Consider the following 21,331-nt stretch of genomic DNA (forward strand, 5'->3'; position numbering starts at 1 on the left):
CAAGAGATAGTGATAGTTTTACCATTGCTATATATATTTTTTCCCTATGTCTATTATACATTAATACTCATAACTGTAAATGATAGTCCTGGCCTATTGTAATTGCATACATAAATAAGGTAATTGCCTCACCAATGTATGGTACTGGAAAATTGAGTCCTAGCATCATATCCAAAATTTGCTCCTAACTTCATGGTAACAAAGCCTGATTCATGACCCAAGATAATTGTGGAATCTTCAAGACTAAATGAGGTTGATCCCTACTTAATTCTTAATCAACAATGCTGGATTTAATTGTTGGGTAAAAAGTTTTACATGATAATAACCTTGTCATCTTCCTTGAATAATTACCAAATTACAAACTGTCAGCAATCTAGCAAAGTCATAGGATCATTCAAAATTTTAAGTCTATGAAACAGAATCATTTGCTGAGTGCACGCATATTGGTTGATTATTGGTTTGTTTTTGACAGTGGAGAATAAGGAGCCTTCTTAGTGACCGTTGACAATGCCTTTGGACCATTTTTTTTTTGCATGCTGTCATTATTCAAAGGTTGTCCACTGCTAGACCACAATAAATGTTGCCTATTGGTGCCTCCATTAATCCCCAATTCATTTGGACCGCAGCTTGTACACATCAACTTTCTCGAACATCTCCAAACTTGCAAGTACGTTTCCAAGTGGATAAAACATAGCATTTGAACCCATTTGAGGATGTGTTCTATCTAGGGGTGGCAATCGGGTCGGGTCAGGCATAAACAGGTCGGGTCAAATACAGGTCGGGTCAGAAAACTATAAATCTGAATCCGACCTATTTATTAAACGAGTCAGGAATTACAAACCTGAACCTGACCTGTTTATTAAACAGGTAACCCGACCCAACCCGTTTAACCTGTTTACTAAACAGATAATCTGTTTACCCAACCCGACCCGACCTGTTTAACCTGTTTGCCCAACCTGACCCGTTTAACCTGTTTAGACCTGTTTAATCTGCCCAACCCAACCTGTTTAACATGCCCAACCCGACCTGTTTAGACCTGTTTAGACCCGTTTAACCTGTTTAGACCTGTCTAACCTGTTTAACCCGTTTAACCTGTTTAACCCGTTTAACCTGTTTAGACCTGTTTAACCTGCCCAACAGTTAAACGGGTTAAACGGTTTAAACGGGTCAGACATCTAAAACCCGTATTCGACCCAATTAATAAACAGGTTAAACGGGTCGACCTGTTTACGATCCGAACCTGTTTAGGCCAAACCCAAACCTGTTTATGGCGGGTCGAACACGGGTCGGGTTGGCGGGTCGGGTCATATTTTGCCACCCCTAGTTCTATCCTCCCTCTTTTCATTAGCTCATTCATTTTTTTAGCTATTCTAGCATTCTCAAGTTTTATCGTTTTCTGATCCAGTTTCCATTCTTTTTGTCCTCAAACCTAAACCAGCTTGGTTTGGTTTCCCTGAATATTTCATTTGATTTAGTACATTGCAGCTACCTTGCCCTTCTTTGAGTTTGACAAGCTTTTCTATGTTCTGAGATTTTGGTTTTTGGGGCTCTATCAGGCTTCTTTCATCTTTTGAGAACATATATTTTGGCCCAATTTTAAGACTTTTAAGCAAGGTATGCCGTCTCAATACCAGGCCCTATACCGGTGCCACTCTATTACTGTATTAGTACACCCGTTACTAGGGCCAGTTAGGCGTACCGAATGTCGAAACGCCCTCCATACCATATACCGGTATGGTGCATCCTGTACCGTCCAATTCGGTACAGTATAGCGTACCTTGCTTTTTAGTTTGTTAGCCTTTCGAACTACCCAAGAGTTCAATTGTGTATATTATGTGCAAGCAGCCAGCTCACACACCCTGCTAAAAGAGAAAGAATTCCTTCAAATTGTTGTCATGCACGATTCTTCTACTCATGATGTACAGCAACTAGATATTGCAAGTTCATCGCTACTCATTGTCACCTATTTTACTGCCACTTTTCTTCCTTATTGCTGTCTTTCAATTACAATTTATTTATAGTACTAAACATCTAAGCCATTCCTCTTGACCATAAAAATAGTAAACCTCTATATTTAATTTTCAGGATGAAACAACTATCTGTTTATACTAACATGCACCATAAGGTTAATACATGAATGTGTAGAGTGTCAAACATTGTGTGCAGTACTCAGGTTCGGTATATTAGCACTAATGTCAATCTTTTATCTTATGATACATTTGTTGGTGCTAGAAATTGGATACTAAATGACACAACCCACGTGTCATGCACTATCCCATAAAACCATTCCAACTTGACGAACTAACCATCTATTTATCTAGAGATATGCCCAACCTATTTGTTGCTAGTGCCAGTTAAAGCAAAATCCTAATATACTAAGAAGTTTAATTTTATATTCTAGAACAGAACCTAGCTGATAGGTATTTGATTATAGTTTACGAAAAGCAAGTCCACTTACTCATAGAACTGTTCTGGTGTATGCCCCAAGACATGATATGTGAGCCATCTGGGTGGCACTTTTGCAACAAAGCCAGATTCTTTACCAATTTCTGGCAACCTATGATACACCTGGTTCTATCTATGCCTCCTCTCTTCTAGACTCAATTGGCATTGGATCAACAATTAACTATGCCCAACTAATGACCTCAACAAAGTCGTTCCTCCATCCCCATCTTGTCAACTTCCAAATATCAAGGACAACATGGACCTAAGGTAGGCCCATGAGTACCAAACTTCGTGCAGTTACTAATCCACTCATCCAGGTGCAAGATCAACTTGGCAGTTTTACTTAACCATAGCACATGGTGAGAGCTTCTAAGACAATTTTAAGTTGTAAATAAAACATTAAAACTGAAACATTTATGTACAACCCAAAATCCACCTAGAACCTAATCAAATTTGAAGTTCCAGCCAAAACTGACTTTTGAAGCCAAATATGATATATATATATATATATGAACATTTTTCAGGGATGATTTGGAATATTGCACAATGTTTCTTCAAAACATAACTTAGTATATAAGTATACCTTTTGACTCAGGTTTAGGTACGCTATATAGAACACGTATTATTGTCACGTTCATTGCCATGTGTCAGATTGTCTTTAAACAAAAGAATGACACTACAGTCTACATTGATGGGAAACATAATTAACTTCTTTTTGTCTGAAAAATCATATTCTTTTCATTGTTTAGCATGAAATACACCAAAACTTCCCAGACAATACAATAAACCCTAAAACGATGAGCAATTATTTTTTATGATTTTTTAATTCTCCTTTAATTCTTTAACCTTCTGAATGTTCCTAACCAATTTTTGGCCAAAACTTCTAAAATGACGGAAAAATACACCCAAAATGAACTAAACTGAAACCAAGTTTTCAAAACCTATAGGAGACCATTTGGCCCAGATGCTCCCGTACTCAACCAATGCTTCATTAACAAACAAGTATATCTATTCCAAATGCACCTTCACACAAGTCTAAACAATAAATGGGACATTTTTTTCATCAATGGTCGCCACCTCACTGCATACCTGCCCTTTTAATCCTTGTTGTCAAGGAAATTTATCTTCATACCTTGGCAATCACATGGGCATCTCTTACACATGGAACTTTTTAATCAACTAGAATGTCTTTCATGATTCCTATACTTTGGTACTCACATGTTTATGTGATCATGATGCTTCTGAGCTAAAGCACCGTTACCTCCTTGAGACTACTTATGCATTATTCATCTTTCCTTTTGAGAACTGTTGAGCATCAACTAGAAATTGAAGTCATCTTTAACTTGCCTCATTAAATCACCACCTCTTCAAGCCACTCCAAAATCACACCCTATGGTTCATCATATTTAATTCCTCTTTATGTATCATCTTGCAATTTTTCAGCGTACCTGCTTAGTTCATCTTCTCTCTAGTGTATAACAATGCTCCCCTCAAGTGCATGTGGTCTTCTTTATAATAACTTTGAGCACAATGGCATCATTATGCTATATCCCTCTAGTTGGCATCTTGGCATTTTAAGGAAATGAAACACTTAAGGATGCAACCCCATATTCCACTTTACTCAGGATGTCTTCTTAATGGATCTTCATGTGGATCGGGTTATTGTTCCACGTCAATTTTTAACAATAAGGTACCTACAATGCTGGTAAGAAGCACAACACAAGGACATGCAACCTATATCATTATGACAGTCCATGCCAGCACCCATATTACTCAATAAATATGCATGTAACTCCAGCATAAACTTACACAAGCTAGAACAAATCTATTCTTGTTGACACAAACCTTGTCACATGACTGGGTATGTCACCGTCATGAGATACCATGATACATGTCACCCCATGATCAGCACAAGCACAACACATTCTAACATGTTTCATGATCTCACATCTCCACTAGTTCGTTTGGCCCTCTAAAGCCCTTTCCTCTCCATCTTCCCTTCCATTACTTCACCCACAATTCAAAGGCTTCCTCTTCCCTTAGTACCATGGAGCTTCTACCTTCTGTAAAAGTCCCATTTGCATCATGCAAAGGCATCACCAGAGCCTTCAAGTACTCCAAATGTCACCCTTAGGAATTATATTAACGCTCCCTATAGCACTTCTATGCAATTTCTTGTCTCATGTACATAAAGATTTAGCGGATGAATGCAGCATGACACCATGTGCAAGATGCATCATGCAAGTTCTTGTTAGTTTTCAATTAATATCCCCTTCTTGGAATAAAACTCCTAATTTAACAAGAATTCTTTAATATTAATGAGAATAAAATCTCAACAATTTTAATGGTTGATTTACTTAACAAGAGCATATGATCTGCTTGCTTATCGGTCTGCTAGCCTCCTATACAAAAGAAAATTATGACCTCCTAAAATAATTAAAATGAAAACTCAGCAAACTAGGATCTTTAATACAAGAACCAATTTATACAGTATGGCTGACCGGCCACATCATTTTCCACTCATCTGATGATAAGAGCTCATTGTTACCAAGCAGATTCAGTAAAATATGATAATGTCAACATGAATAACAAACAATATACCCACAGGGTCATTCACAACACTCAATGTAAAGGGCGGCACAGTGCATGAGGCTCCCGCTATTGCAGGTTCTAGGGAGGTTCAGACATCCGCAGCCTTCCCCCTGCATGCAGAGAGGATGTTTCCATATTTCAAACCTGTGACATCTAGGTCACATTTGCAGTGCTCAGTGTACAGAAACTAAATATCCACAGAGCTTGGCACCTTTAATAAATTTTCCCTTGCAAACCTCCTTAAAAGAAATTTAGATAAAAACCCGCAAAAAACATCCAGCAAACTGTCTCCACTTGCACATGGGATATAAATGAAGTAGCAACCACCTAGATAGATGCTAATTGCCATCTTCCACAACATTTGCAGCACTCCATCTACAGAAACTAAGTTTCCACAGAGCCTGATACCTTTAATAAATTTTATTTTGCAACCCTCCTTAAAGAAACTTAAATAAAAACCCACAAAAAAGCATCCATTAAACTGTGTCCACTTGCACATGGGATATAAATTGAGGTAGCAAACATGGTTAGAATTAGGATACATGGACATAGAAAAATACTGTCGTTATTTACCTCATCTTCAGGAAGTAGATGTGACTGGAATATAATTAGCATAGTTTGTAAGGTCTTGAGTTGAATGCTCTCATCTGCCATTTCAGCATGCTGAACAAAAAACATCAAACATAGATGGTTAGAGAGATAAAGTACAGCCAGTTATCGTGAAAATATCATAATGATATGTTGGAGCTGTCATATCATAAACCTCTCAGCAGGAAACCGATGAAAGGTTCCAAAAATTTTAAAAAATAAGATATTCAGCAGTAAGATTTGTATATCAAACATTAGTATCTGAATAATTATATGTGGAGAGTAGCACCTTATAAAGAAACAGATTTACCACAAACAAATCTTCACAATTAGCAATAAACTGGGCAGCATGATAGAAGGTTATTGGTTGAACTACAAAATATTATCAACAGAACCAAAATTCCCATTTATATACTACATGTATAAGTATGCATTCATCTTTGCAAGTTTGTAGAATTGACATGTTTGTTGCACATATCTGATGCCAATTGGTTTCCTTGAGGGACCAAAGTTGGGCTTGGCCCATCAGTTAAACTCATTTGAACTTGTGAGTTTGAAAAGAAGTATGATTTTAGGTTCATGCTCTAGGTGAATATAGTTGTGACCAGGGTCGGCAGAACCGTCCCGAACCGGGCAGTTCTGGCCGTTCCGAGCCATCCCGGCAACTCACCGGGACGGTTCCGGCAACGGAAACGAAAACCGTTGCCGGAGGCAGAGAAGGAAAAGAAAAGAGAGAAAAAAAGAGCGAGCAGGGGAAGGAGGGAGGCCGGCGGAGGGCCGGCGGAGAGCTAGTGGAGGTTGTCACCAGGACAACAGGCGGAGGCCGCAGCCGTTTTCCTGTTTCGAATGGAGGCAGAGAAGGAGAAAAGAGAAAAAGAGAGAGCGACCGTAGAAGGGAGGAAGAGAGAGAGGGAGGGAGAGAGAGAAAGGGAGGGAGGTCTCCCTCCCTCTCTCCGCCTTCTCTCTCTCTCTCATTTTCTCTCTCGTTCATACTCTCTCCCGCCTCTTCTACTATGTCAATACGGGCCCGGCATGGCACGACGCAGGCCCATACTCACTCGTCCCAATAGGCAACCGGTACGATGCCTAGTATCGGTTCCGCTAATTTTGGTTGTGACCATGGTCTACAAAACTGGGCTGAACCGCCTGGTTCACCCCGTACCGAACTAAATCGGCACTCCATCGACCTCCCTCCCTCTCTCCGCCTTCTCTCTCTTTTTCTTTTTCGTTCGTCCTCTCCCCCACCTCTTCTATTAACTCAATATGGGCCCGGCATGGCATGGCACAGGCCCATACCCACTCGTCCCGCCAGACAACCAGTACGATGCCCAATATCGATTCCGCCAACCTTGGTTGTGACCACACTAGAGGTATTGACCGATCCGATGGTTGAATTGTGATTATGAATCACGAGTAATCAATTCGATTGATAATCAGTTGAAGAAGAAACAATGAGAATTAATTAATTGGACTTAAACACGAATCCTACTTGGAGTAGGATTCCTGGAGTCCTAATTGGATTAGGACTGGGAGTCCTACTTAGAGTAGGATTCCTACAATCCTAATTAAATTAGGATTTTGAATCCAACTTGGATTCCTACTTAGAGTAGGATTCCTAGAAGTTCTAATTAGATTAGGACTTCGGATTCAAATTAGAGTCCTAATCGGATTAGGACTAAAATTAAATAAGTCCTAATCAAATTAGGATTTTTTAAGTCCTAATTAATTATCAACCTAATGAATTAAAATGACTCCTAATTGGAATGATGCCTCTCCGCCTGCTCCTTATGTCGATACTCCCGTCTTCTCCTTTCGGACAACTACGAAGTAGAGGCCAAGGGGGCGGTGCGACTTCGTAGAAGTCAGAAGATAGAAAGAAGTCCGAAAGAGAGAAGGATTGAAGGGTTCAATTGAGTCATAATTCGTATTGAGTTCTAATTTGATTGGGACTTGATCAAACCCAAATTGGTTTAACCTTGGACTAAGCCTAATTAGATTAGGACTTAGCCACAAGAAGACCTCCTAATCCTCCTTAAAGGAGGACTAGGGTTAACCAAGAGGGAGGGGCGCACGCCCCTCCTCTTTTTCTCCTTGGTGCGGCAAAGCAAAGAGGGGTCGGCGCCCCTCTTTGAACTTAGTCTGGAGCTCCTAAAAGTTAGGAGCTCCACAAGCTATTTAAGGGGATCAAGGGGCAGCACCTAGGGCATTGGAAACTCCTCTCCCTTGTGCCGTACGCCCCTCCTTCCTCTTGGTCTTCAGCCGCAAGCAAAGGAAGAAAAAGAAAGGCCTTGGCGGCCCTCCTTTCCTCCCCATCTTGAGTTCCAACGCAAGCAAGGGAAAAAGGCTGCAAGGCTTGTGATCTTCTTCCTTGGTTGCTTCTTCTTCTTCCTCCTCCCTCTGGCATTCAAGAGTTGATCAGCCATCAAAACAAATCTCTGCAAGGGAGCTAGCACCCCGGGGAGATTGGAGCGTTTGGATTGGTCCTCTGCTTCGTGTGGATACCCGTAGAAGCCGGATACGTGTGCGGCTTCGAGCGAACCTTCATCCAAAACCACAAACTTCAGTTTGCGGTGATCATCTACCCGCACAAGATGAAGATCTTATCTTCCTAATGTTTTAAAAGATTTTTAATCCTAATCTATCTACGAACGATTTTTGAATAACGTTCATGAGATGAACGTCGATCCCGCGCATGCCAATTCCGCTGCCATCTGAATTTTTTTTAAAATTTTCTGCGGCATGGGCGGGTTCCCAACAATGGTATCAGAGCCTAGGCTTCATAGATTAAGGTTAGAATTAATCATTAAAAGACATATAAGTTCTGAAATTTGAAAGGTTATGCATGCTGAAATTTTCTGCATGCAGAATTTCAGGGTTGCTGATTTTTTTTATGGCATAAGTTGATGATTCTATTGTATTGTTAATAAGATTACAAAAGTTTAGAATCATGTATTGCATGATCAGCAACTCATGTGATGACATAATCAATTAGATTTCAGATCTGAAAATTAAAATTGATACATGTGGTGATGATCATAGGATTCAAACCCTTTTGGTATCAAATGTAAAGACCTGCGATGTAATCTGTAATGTCATGTAATATTTTCAAATGCTTGCATGCATCTTATTTGATGTTTTGAGGGGCCTGCTGATCAAATAAGATGAACGGCGATCTGAGCGGTTGATGGCGATTGGATCAAGAGTTGATCAAGGATCGAATCAAGGAGGCTCAAGACCAATTCAAGAGTTGAAGACCAGCTGATCGACTGACGTGTATGTGCTTGTAATATGACCTAATTGGAATCCATAATCATCACCTATTTAAAATTCAGCTTTTATTTATTGCTGCAATTTTAACTGCCTGCGATGTGCCGTTTGCATGTGATGCGAATGTGAACGGGGTAGATAGATTTACATATGATGCAAACTAGTAGAGCAATCCAAATGAGACTTAAACTAAAACCTCCTCAATCAGTCGAGTGAACCAACATGAGCGAGTCATATTAGATTAATTGATATAATTGGTGTCTAGGAAAGCATGAAAGGTGGCTACTTAATTAGGACCTTACTCTCTAAGTAAGGGAAGCCTCCTACCTACTTACCTGGCCAATTGTTCGATTACCTCTTATGAAGAGCTCAAGGTTGCAAACACTAAAACATGATTAACCAATATTAAGTCCATAGGTCTTCCACCGTAGTAGAGCTGCTAAGGTTTTTCTGGTGTTGACTTGTCTTGGCTGGACACAGTGGGCAAGTTGCATGGGGGGCTGGATCTCTCTATAGATATGAAATGTTGTAGGGGTAAAGATGGGGTTAGGCACCAATAACTGTTAGGTGAGAACCCAATGATGACTTTATTTCTACGGTTATACGGTGGGTCTGACTTAACTAAGGAATGGGACCAATAACTGTTAGGTGAGGTCTTCATGACTTAGAGACCAAGTAGCACTGCAACATACTTGAGAAGCATTGTACAAGAGTTGTACACTCATCCATTTATGTGTCACTAATAACTGTTAGGTGAGGTGGCATGTAAATCGGTGGGACCGCAGTACCTACTAGAAACCCTAGTCGCGTGAGATTTCCGTTTTCCTACCAGGAGAGTGTGAGGAATTCGAGAAAATAGTGAGAGGTACATTTGTTCAAAAAGATCCTAGAACAAATTAGGATCAAGTACAAAATTCTAACTAGAATGTTTACTCTCTGCAGATCACAATGTCAGCCTCAAACCCTTTGACCCGTATTCTTGAGACCAACCGACTGACCGGTACAAATTACAAAGACTGGCTTAGAAACCTCAAAATCGTTCTGAGCTGCAAGAAAATAGGCTATATGCTTGACAATGATATCCCCACATTACTAACACGTCCGACCACTGATCAGCGTGCTACGCATGAAAAGTGGACAGACGATGACATTAGGGTCAAGTGCTACATCATGGCATCTATATCCAATGAACTCCAATGCCAGCATGAGAATATGAAGACTACTAGGGACATACTGGCACACCTGCAAGAGTTGTATGGTGAGCAGAGTCGCACAGCTCATTTTGAAATGTCCAAGAGGCTCTTCAAGGCAAAGATGCGCGAGGGGCAGTCTGTCCATGATCACGGTCTGACTATGATCAAGGACCTAGAGGAGCTTGAGAAGCTCGGTATGAACATGCACAAGGACTTGCAAGTAGATCTGATTCTGCAATCCCTTCCTGATTCATTTGGACAATTTATAGTAAACTACCACATGAATAAAATTGAATGCACTAAGACTGAACTATTAAATATGTTGATAACTGCTGAGGGAGCCTTGAAAGGTTCAAAGGGCAATGTCCTTGCTGCTGAGTTGACTTCTGGTTCCAAGAGAAAGTCTACTTGGAAGAAAAAGAAGCCTACGAAGAAGCAGAAGAAATACAAGAAGCCAAAGAAGGAAGTCCAAAAGAAAAAGGCTAATGACAAAGAAAATTGTTTCCACTGCAATGTCGATGGCCACTGGAAGAAGAACTGTCCTTTATACCTCGAGAGCCTGAAGAACAAGAAGGCAGACACACATTCAGAAGGTATGTTAGACTTGCTCATAATTGAAACTAACCTTACGGTTTCCTCTACTTCTAGTTGGGTTATAGATTCTGGTTCTAGTGCTCACTTGTGCACTACTATGCAGGGTCTAAAAAAAAGTAGAAGGCTGGCGAAAGGTGCGGTAACCCTTCGGATTGGCAACGGGGCAAAAGTTCCTGCTGTGGCTGTAGGCACCTACCCTCTGCAACTACCGTCTGGTTTTAGTTTATTACTTAGAGACTGTTATTATATACCTGCTGCTAGCAGAAATTTGATTTCTGTTTCATGTCTAGCACAGGAAGGTCATGTTTTTATATTTGACAAAGACTGCTGTTCTATTTATTTCAGAAATAAAATAGTCGCACGTGGTTTTATGATTGATAGTCTCTATCATTTGCATATGGATGTATCTGTAAAAGTGTCTGAGCAAAAAGTGAGTGCCAAAGGATCCAAGAGATCTAGGGATGAGATAAACCAAAAGTATTTGTGGCACCTCAGGCTTGGCCATATTGGAGAGGACAGAATTAACAAAATGGATAAAGATGGGCTTCTTGGCTCATTTACTTCCGAGTCATATCCAGTTTGCGAGTCCTATCTTCAAGAAAAAATGGCTAGATTGCCCTTTGTAGGATATGGGGAGAGGACCACTGAAATACTTACCTTGGTACACATAAATATGTGTGGCCCATTCAATGTGCAAGCTAGGGGTCGTTATTCGTACTTCATTACCTTTACCGATGATTATTCACGGTATGGGTATGTGTATCTTATGAGACACAAATCTGAATCTTTTGAAAAGTTCAGAAACGAAGTAGAAAAACAAACTGAAAAATCCCTTAAGGCTCTTCGATCAGATCGAGGAAGCGAATACCTTAGTGGGGAATTCCAGGACTATCTCAAGGAGAATGGCATAGTCTCACAATGGACTCCTCCAGGTACACCTCAACTCAACGGGGTGTCAGAGAGGAGAAATCGGACTCTATTGGATATGGTCTGGTCCATGATGAGCTTCATTGATTTACCTATGTTTCTTTAGGGAGATGCCTTACCGCAATTTATCTACTGAATAGAGTTTCCTCTAAATCCGTTCCCACCACACCGTATGAGATATGGCATGGTAAGAAACCAAGTCTTGGTCATCTCAAGATTTGGAGATGTCCAGCCTACGTCAAGCGACTACAGGTGGACAAGCTAGAGGCTAGGACCATAAGTGCTCATTTTATAGGATATCCTAAAGAGTCATTAGGATATAATTTTTACGTATCAGAGGATCACAATGTGTTTATGAGCCGACATGCCATCTTCTTGGAAAAACAGTTTATCCTTGATAGAGGCAGTGGGAGAAAAATTGAGCTTGAAGAGAAAGTCTCTGAAAAGCAACGAGTCGTGGATCCTATAGAACCCATTCATACAGAGCCAGTACACGTTGTTCCTCCTCCACCTCGCAGATCTAGTAGGATCTCCCATCCTTCCGATAGATACTTAGGTATACTTGAAGAGGATACTAAGGAAATGTTCCTCATGGAAGATAGGGAACACATACAGGATTCCAAAACCTACGACGAGGCGATATCAAATATCGATTCCGAGAAATGGTTCAAAGTTATGAAGTCAGAGTTAGACTCCATGCATTCCAACCAAGTCTGGTCCTTAGTGGATCCACCATAAGGTATTGTACCTATTGGATGCAAATGAATCTACAAAAGAAAGATAGGTTCAGATAGAAAGATAGAGACCTATAAGGCAAGGCTAGTAGCGAAAGGATATAGTCAGCGCGAAGGCATTGACTATCAAGAGACCTTTTCACTGTAGCCATGCTGAAATCCATCCGAACATTGCTTACCATTGCAGCATTTCATGATTATGAAATTTGGCAGATGGATGTGAAAACTGGTTTCCTGAATGGATATCTTCATGAAGATATCTATATGGAGCAGCCTTTGGGTTTCACTTCCAGTGATGGAAATCACAGGGTCTGCAAACTGTAAAGGTCCATTTATGGATTAAAGCAAGCATCTCGGAGTTGGAACACTCGTTTCAATGATGCAATCAAAATGTTTGATTTCATCAAAAACGAAGAGAACCGTGTGTTTACAAAAAGGTTAGTGGGAGAGCTGTCGTATTTCTCGTACTGTACGTGGACGACATCCTCCTGATAGGGAATGATATTTCCATGCTAACCTCGATCAAGATCTGGCTGTAAAAAGAGTTCTCCATGAAAGATCTTGGGGAAGCGTCCTATATTTTGGGGATAAAGGTCTATAGAAATAGATCTAAAAGGATGCTTGGCCTATCACAGAAGATGTACATAGAGAAAGTGCTAAAAAGATTCAGCATGGAAAACTCCAAAAGGGGTCTCTTACCCCTTAGGCATGAAATTCATCTCTCCAAGAAGATGTGCCCCAACAAATCTGAAGAGATTCAACGCATGAGCAAGATCCCTTATGCATCGGCAATAGGGAGCCTCATGTATGTCATGCTGTGTACGCAACCTGATATAGCCCTTGCTGTGAGTGTCACTAGCAGATATCAGTCGAATTCAGGTGAAGAGCACTGGACAGCTGTGAAGAATATTCTTGAGTATTTAAGAAGAACTAAATATTTATTCTTGGTCTTTGCAAGAGCATCAGAGTTAAAGGTATAGGGTACACAGATTCAGACATCATGACTGATATCGATGATAGAAAGTCTACATCTGAATATGTGTTCTTGTGCAATGGTGGTACGGTAAATTGAAAAAGTTCTAAACAACCGATCATTGCTGATTCTACTATGGAAGCTAAATATATCGCCGTCTCTGAAGCTGCTAAGGAAAGCTTCTGGTTCAAGAAATTCATTGCGAAATTGGATGTAATGTCATCAGATGCCATAACACTCTACTGCGATAATAATGGCGTCATAGCTCTTGCTAAGGAGCCAAGGTTTCATCAGAAGTTCAAGCATATAGAGCGGCGCTTTCACCTCATACACGACTATGTTGAGAAGAAATATGTCGAGATGTAGAGAGTAGACTCCGCGGATAACGTGGCGGACCCATTCACTAAGCAGCTGAGTCAGCAAAAGACTGAAGCCCACCTTGAGAAGATGGAACTCAGATATATGACTGATTGGCTCTAGTGCAAGTGGAAGATTGTTAGATGTATGCCCTACAAGCCAATCTGGCTGACACATTATTAATTCTGGAACATAATTTTGTACTTGATTTTATTATTATTGAATAAATAAAAGGCATCTTTTTCATTCATATTGTTTATGTGTCTATGAATCGTCCAAGGAATTAATAAGATGATGCATATTTTTAAGAGTTGAGAATTTAAATCATGTATCATTGGTGATTAATTTCTAAATGCTCCTGATCGATGAATCATCACAAGGACGGTGATCGATCCGATGAGATCAGTGTACACATTGCTTTCCTTGTGGATGGACGAGACTCGAGTCCACGGTGTGGGGACACTGAAGTAATAGTGCAGGTGCTTGTTAGAGAACAAGGATACTGAGCGTGACCAAAACAAGAAGTCACTTGGATGTCTATCCACTCGTCAGTGACTTGCTTGATGTTGTAGTAGTGTGACTGGTCCTTTGACCTACAGTACTTCGGCTACTCACAGCGAGGTTATTGTAGTTTGACTGCACGTATACATGATCTCTAGACATATAGGTCCATGCAGTGTAGATTGGCTGCAGTAGGTTCACTATAAGAGTAGGGTATGCACCTATATTGAATATATCGACCTTGATAGATAAGGAGAGATCCTATGTGATTTATAAGACTGAGTTCGCAAGACCTCGGCCGGGGCAGTATACACAGTGGAGAAAGAGTTTTCCACTCTCGAACTTAAGTCGAATAAATCTTGACATATGACAGACGATGGGGTTTGACGAGTTGTCCATGACCTCCATCCTGTAGGGATCCACGATAGAAGGACTGTATCATACGATAACTGCACCTAGATGTTCATCATTTCATTCTGCTGGGTAGCCACTATATACCGCTAGGTGTCACTGGTGGATGGTGAGACTCACAGGGATATCTTGATGATCGATAAACCCTGATGAGTTGAGTTGGAATTGTTCCAACCCATTTAAAGGAGTTATTAATGATATTGTGATAGAGATCGCAACATATCTCACTACCAGTCAGAAGAGAACCTATGGGGTCACACACACTAGAGGTATTGACCGATCCGATGGTTGAATTGTGATTATGAATCACAAGTAATCAATTCAATTGATAATCAGTTGAAGAAGAAACAATGAGAATTAATTAATTAGACTTAAACACGAATCCTACTTAGAGTAGGATTCCTGGAGTCCTAATTGGATTAGGACTGGAAGTCCTACTTGGAGTAGGATTCCTACAATCCTAATTAAATTAGGATTTTGAATCCAACTTGAATTCCTACTTAGAGTAGGATTCCTAGAAGTCCTAATTAGATTAGGAATTCGGATTCAAATTAGAGTCCTAATCGGATTAGGACTAAAATTAAATAAGTCCTAATCGGATTAGGATTTCTTAAGTCCTAATTAATTATCAGCCTAATGAATTAAAATGACTCCTAATTGGATTAAGATTGAAGGGTTCAATTGAGTCATAATTCGTATTGAGTTCTAATTTGATTGGAACTTGATCAAACCCAAATTAGTTTAACCTTGGACTAAGCCTAATTAGATTAGGACTTAGCCACAAGAAGACCTCCTAATCCTCCTTAAAGTAGGACTAGGGTTAACCAAGAGGGAGGGGCGCACGCCCCTCCTCTTTTTCTCCTTGGTGCGGCAAAGCAAAGAGGGGTCGGCGCCCCTCTTGGAAATTAGTCTGGAGGTCCTAAAAGTTAGGAGCCCCACAAGCTATTTAAGGGGATCAAGGGGCAGCACCTAGGGCATTGGAAACTCCTCTCCCTTGTGCCATACGCCCCTCCTTCCTCTTGGTCTTTAGCCGCAAGCAAAGGAAGAAAAAGAAAGGCCTTGGTGGCCCTCCTTTCCTCCCCATCTTGAGTTCCAACGCAAGCAAGGGAAAAAGGCTGCAAGGCTTGTGATCTTCTTCCTTGGTTGCTTCTTCTTCTTCCTCCTCCCTCTGGCATTCAAGAGTTGATCAGCCATCAAAACAAATCTCTGCAAGGGAGCTAGCACCCCGGGGAGATTGGAGCGTTTGGATTGGTCCTCTGCTTCGTGTGGATACCCGTAGAGGCCGGACACGTGTGCGGCTTCGAGCGAACCTTCATCCTAAACTACGAATTTCAGTTTGCGGTGATCATCTATCCGCACAAGGTGAAGATCTAATCTTCCTAATGTTTTAAAAGATTTTTAATCCTAATCTATCTACGAACGATTTTTGAATAACATTCATAAGATGAACGTTGATCCCGCGCATGCCAATTCCGCTGCCAACATACGGATCCTAGTACCTATTCGGCTAACCTTAGCTGTGACAAAATCTGATATTTGCCGGTGGTTTTAGGCTAAAGTTAATTTTGGAGAATTAGACTCCCTGACAAATGTGAATGGCAGAATGAATTCAATCCCTTGTAAAAAGGTTCTTCCAAGTTATTTCATAAAATATATAAGGATAGTTTTCGCTACATTTGCACTTCAACAGAGTCACTTAACAACCATGTCCCTACATTTATCGATTATCTAGTCTCCAAAGATGGTTTCTTGCACCCTAAAACTTCATAGAAATATTGCAAATAATGGGTTAATCACAAAGTCAGATATTCAATATTCATAATCCTAAGTTAGCAAAAGGCTATGTGGTTATGGTTATGATTTTAATCTTGAGACATGCTTCTTGAATGGGATAATGCTCTATATGAGTATTGGCCTTCCCTGGTGAAAAGTTGGTTGTAGTTTTATTGCCTTTTTTACTATCGCTAATATTAATACCTATTAAACAAATAGAAGAAAGAAATTCCTCCTCCAAAAATCTTAAATATATTTAGACAACATCTTTCACATTTATCCCTTTCAAGATCCTATAACATAGAGCTATTTCTTGGTCCTTCCTACCTAGAGTTGTAGTAGAGAAGCATGCCCATAATATGTTTATTTATCCTACAGGTAATGATAAAACAAGACCGAAAATTGATTCAACTAGAGCTCTCAGATACAATTTATGCATTGACAGATTTAACTTTCCTAAACAAAAGGATATAGCAGTATTTTAATTTATCCCTAACATGCCATTTCTTTTCTACTCCATGTACCATCTTTTTCAATCAAATACAGGATCTGAAGCATCCTTTCTAACTTTTTTCTTTAGTACATGTAGAAAGGGTTGGATCTTAAAGCTTTCTGCTTTATTCCGTTATTCTACTCCACCTCAGCACCATATAATAGCTAAAAAAGAACTGAGTCACTAAGTTAAAAAATAAAAGCCACCAACCACTATGGCAATGTCAACTAAGTCGTCAATCAGCCATCATCGAGACTAATCTAACATCATTATAACTCCAACACCACCAATAATGAATCAACACAAATCAGAGCTCTAGCTTAGGACAGAAAAAAAAGAAAAAGAAGGAAGGGAAACCCACTATTATCTCAACTTAGCCGAAGAAAAGAAGGAAGCTAAACTCTGACAGTGAGTCAACAATACTGGAGTCGTACCTACGACATCCTACCATCACTTATAGCTTGCTAGTGTCAAACACATGGTGAACATGAAGGGAGGCAAGATCATGTACATGTCGAAAAAGCTCAAGATTGGATCAAACACCACCAAATTCTCAAGGTGAATGACCCACTTGGCATTGCACCAATAGCAATTCCACAATTGGAGGCGACACTTGACCCACATTAGGTCACTCCTTGTCTCAATGATGACACAAACTATTGCACCAACTCATGACCAGAAATGAACAAAGTACATCCCCAAACATGCATATGCACATGCAAATGGTAAAACTGAGGACTTCATCACCACAAAGTTGTTCCTGCCTGGCCAAGACAAAGACTTGGCAAACCCACCACCAACAACCACTAGTGGCATCCGATCATCCTAGAGAGAATCTACCATTGGAAGTGGCGACCACGAACATGCTTATGAAGGTGGTCAAAGTAAGTCATACTTGTATAGGGCTATCGATGATGGAGATCTAGCCAAATGAAGCTAGAATGGGTGAGTTTGACATCCACAGGCACCGAAATCAAAGTGAAGGAAGTTAAGAGTGGTGATAACAAAGAAAGTTATAGAAGAGTATATACCATAAGGCAAAGGCACCAAAGCACGCCAGCAGCACGGTCGAAGTCTACATGATTCCAGATCAAATATTTAATTTTGCTATGGTCTTGTCTAAAAAAGTGGTGTTAACTTGGTTTCCATTCAGATCGTCAACCATGGATGCATTTTTTTACTAGAGATCCAATGACCGAATCTCCAGGATCTACGATCATAAATCTTCAAGTTGGGACAAAGTCTTGGTTAAAGATCCAATGGAATCAGTCTAAAATTGGATCTTCATCTTGAGCCAATGCTTTGGCCATAAATTCGATGCCTGCAAAGCATTACATATCTGGGACACGGTAAGGGAGCCTACTGAGAAGAGCAAAACTGCTAGGCCTCCAGTGTGCTTCCAGTCTCCCATTCCATCTAGTAACTAATCAATACACTAGCACTGAATCCCTCATATTTACTCTTGTACTTTGGTTGGGAAAGGTAAAGATGGGGTGGGTAGTAAAGAAGAAGGGGATACCGGAGTAAATGCTAAGACCTATTTACAGCCCTTTGTTTAGAACAAGAAAGATTGTCAATACTCAATACATATCGAACTTTATTGAATAGGTCTAGCAACATCACTCGCTGCGTTGGCAAGATTGAGCCACATGCTTACATGATGGTGATACACTCAATCCCTACAACTTTTCTTAAGGAAGCCCCAATACAATTTTTTCCCCTTTGCACACGTTTAGTATCACTTCAAGCCGTTTCTTGCCTAAAGTAAAGCCTTTGAAAGGTTGGGCCCCAAAAGAAATTGCCCCGCTACTTTTCCCATCCTAAAGGAAAGTTTTTGAGGTATTTACATATGTCCCTTTAAACTTGGGGAACAAATTCTCTGGCTAACCTTGCCAACAGTTTTCCCTATCCAATATGCAAACATTGAGAGAGCAAGGAGGGAAACATCACCATTATAATACTAAATCAAAGCGAGAAAATTTTTCTATTAGTTCAATTTAGATGCTTGCATATTTGAATGGATGCAAGATCAAGTAAATCAAAGTATAGCCAACTAATAGAAACTTGCAAATAGCATTGTTAATAATATTGTTAACTTCACAAATTCTCTCATTGCATGCAAGCCATGTCATGATAACAGTTATTTTTATAGTAGTTCTTCATAACATCATCAAGTCACAAAGTTCCAACAATATTTCTTGAGCCTTTTGGCAGTCAACAATGTTGAAACTAAAAAAAAAAGTGATTGTTGAATATGACACCGTAATATTATTCAGTATTTCCTCCTCTCAATTGGTAAGCTTATTAACCATTGTCATTTTACAACATGTTTATTTTCCTTTACCTAAGACCTCATTCAACACCATAAGAAATTTCTTGATAGGCTCTCAACTATACAATAGAAACATAGCAAAAAGCCAATCAATTCCAATTTTCTATGGTTTTTAGGCTTTGATATAGCAATTTGCTATGATGCTGATAAAAATGTCCTTAAAAATTAAATATACATGTGTGAATTACACCTGAATAGGTGACCATATAAACTTTGACATCATGTGTGCCTCTTTAAGGTTTAAGTAGGCATTCAACTCGAAGTGCACGTCCCACATTCCTCTAACACCTTCTTGATAGGGTGGACTAGAAAGTCCTTTAAAGCCCATAACATTATATTCATGCTACATCCTGTACAGATTGATGGTTAGGGTTCAAGTCATGTGAAGGTCTTAAAGCAAAACTTCAGCATCCTCATATATGGTTAAATTTTTTTTAGGGTATAGTTCAAAACTTGTTATAATACAGACATGAGAAAAGACCATTTCCTTATTTGAACTAAAGTAAGAGGCATTCCATGGATAGAGAAATGAATAAGAGCATCATTACACAAGCTGGGCATTTTCTATAGCCATGTATAAGCATACATCATCAAACAATAAGGACAGAAAAGCGAAAATAGTTTTTCTAAATTTGCATGTTGATATGGGAGAAGCTTACATCTTTCAAAGTGGATAGTATTTCTCCCAGAGCTGATGGTGCAACCGCATCATGTGATATGAGCTTTTGCAAACATGATAGTCCAATGGCACTCAGTTTTACCGATTTAACATCGCATGCCATGAGAAATATCCTCAATATGTCCCCATTATGAGAAATGTCATTCGAACTTGACAGCGAACGTAGCTGAAGACAACATCATGAGACGTGGCATTTACAATATAACTCACTCAGTAGTCCACATAACAAGGTCAAAAATGAAAATAACAGTTCATTCAGCCTAAGATCAATAATTTTCTGTTCCATAAAAATCATCTTAGAGTAACGCAAACAGCCAAATTAGAAGTTCATCTGCAGCTGTCATGTATAATTTCAAGAGCATGACCAGTTATATCAAAATTAACATGAAAACCAACAAACCTATATGATATCTAGTACGCCCACTTGCTTACGAAAGAATTTTTTTCATAAGTCTATTAAACTTCCACCGCAATAAGTGATCCCATGCTCCACAAGCCACTAAATATATCAAATTTCTATGGATATAAGTAAAAAGTAGCTTATATCTCGTCTAAATTATAGTATTTAAACGTGTGTACTTTCAATCACAAGTGGCGGAATCTACCGCAACTGAATTGAAGCAGCAACACCGAAGCCTCAAGATTTTTAAGGTAACATCTCACGGATCGACCAGTAAATGAACGGGGATCGAACGAGAGATCCACTGATGGCTACCTTCAAGATCGCGTGCTCCGCAGCGTCTTTCACCGCCGGGTACCTGCGGCGGGCTTCGGCGGAAAGGGCCCGCAGATCGGACTCGAGCACCGCCATGAAGGCCATCCCCTGCTGGGGGAACGACGATTCTCCGCTAGGGTTTGTTGGATCGAAGGAAAATGGAAGTGGTTAGGGGTCAGAGCTCGAAGGGAGAGGAAAGCTTCGGGGGAAAGAAAAGGGGGAGGGGAGTAGCATTACGAGATCGCGAGAGGCGGAGGAGAAAAGAAAAGCGGGTTCGGGCGGAGCGAGCAAATATGGCTTCTTCGCTTCTCCCTCCCTCGCGGGGTAGGAGAGGGTCAGGCCACGTGGTGTCGTCTGATAGTGATCGAACAGCTCCTAATAGTGGAATTGATGAGCAAGACCATCTGCGGTGTTCGGCTGGCGTATTTTCGTAAATGGACGGGGCTGCCGTCTCTGGAAAGGAGCGTAGGACCGGAGGAAACGAGCGTACGCAAATTACAACCTGGGGCTTGAGACGCGCAAAAGGCTAGATAGTTGCTGGACAAATGCACATTCTAAATAGCACCGCATCCTTAGGGCGAAAGAGAAATAGATGATCATCCAATTTGCTTTAAATACTGTAAGATAAGATATTCAGATCTGCCTCATTTTATCATTTTCTTTCATGTCTAATCGGAATAGGAGGGTATGGAGCATGACTGAGAGGACAAAGTAGTCTGGGTGGTCAGGAGGGCACTGGCGCGCCAGATTAAAGGAG

General features: G+C 40.3%; 1 protein-coding gene across 3 annotated transcripts in view; it reads right to left on the bottom strand.

Annotated features, from left to right (window-relative positions):
• Positions 1-20,926, bottom strand: part of LOC103696246 (ARM repeat superfamily protein) — a 109,019-nt gene extending 88,093 nt beyond the window's left edge. The window contains exons 1-3 of one of the 3 annotated variants that reach the window (XM_088704234.2): positions 20,575-20,926; positions 19,840-20,025; positions 5,611-5,700 (exon numbers count right to left, since the gene is read on the bottom strand). In XM_088704234.2, the coding sequence (XP_088560360.2) occupies positions 5,611-5,700; positions 19,840-20,025; positions 20,575-20,679 (381 nt within the window). In that variant the 5' untranslated portion in view covers positions 20,680-20,926. Of the gene's footprint in view, positions 1-5,610; positions 5,701-19,839; positions 20,026-20,464 lie in introns of all 3 variants that reach the window. The other 2 variants (XM_088704238.2, XM_088704236.2) reach the window with 2 other exon arrangements.
• Positions 20,927-21,331: the final 405 nt, after the last annotated feature.

The sequence above is a fragment of the Phoenix dactylifera genome, chromosome 9 (assembly GCF_051530095.1).
Source record: "Phoenix dactylifera cultivar Ajwa chromosome 9, Ajwa_hap1_PhDact_Kaust_v1.1, whole genome shotgun sequence".
Lineage (NCBI taxonomy): Eukaryota > Viridiplantae > Streptophyta > Magnoliopsida > Arecales > Arecaceae > Phoenix > Phoenix dactylifera.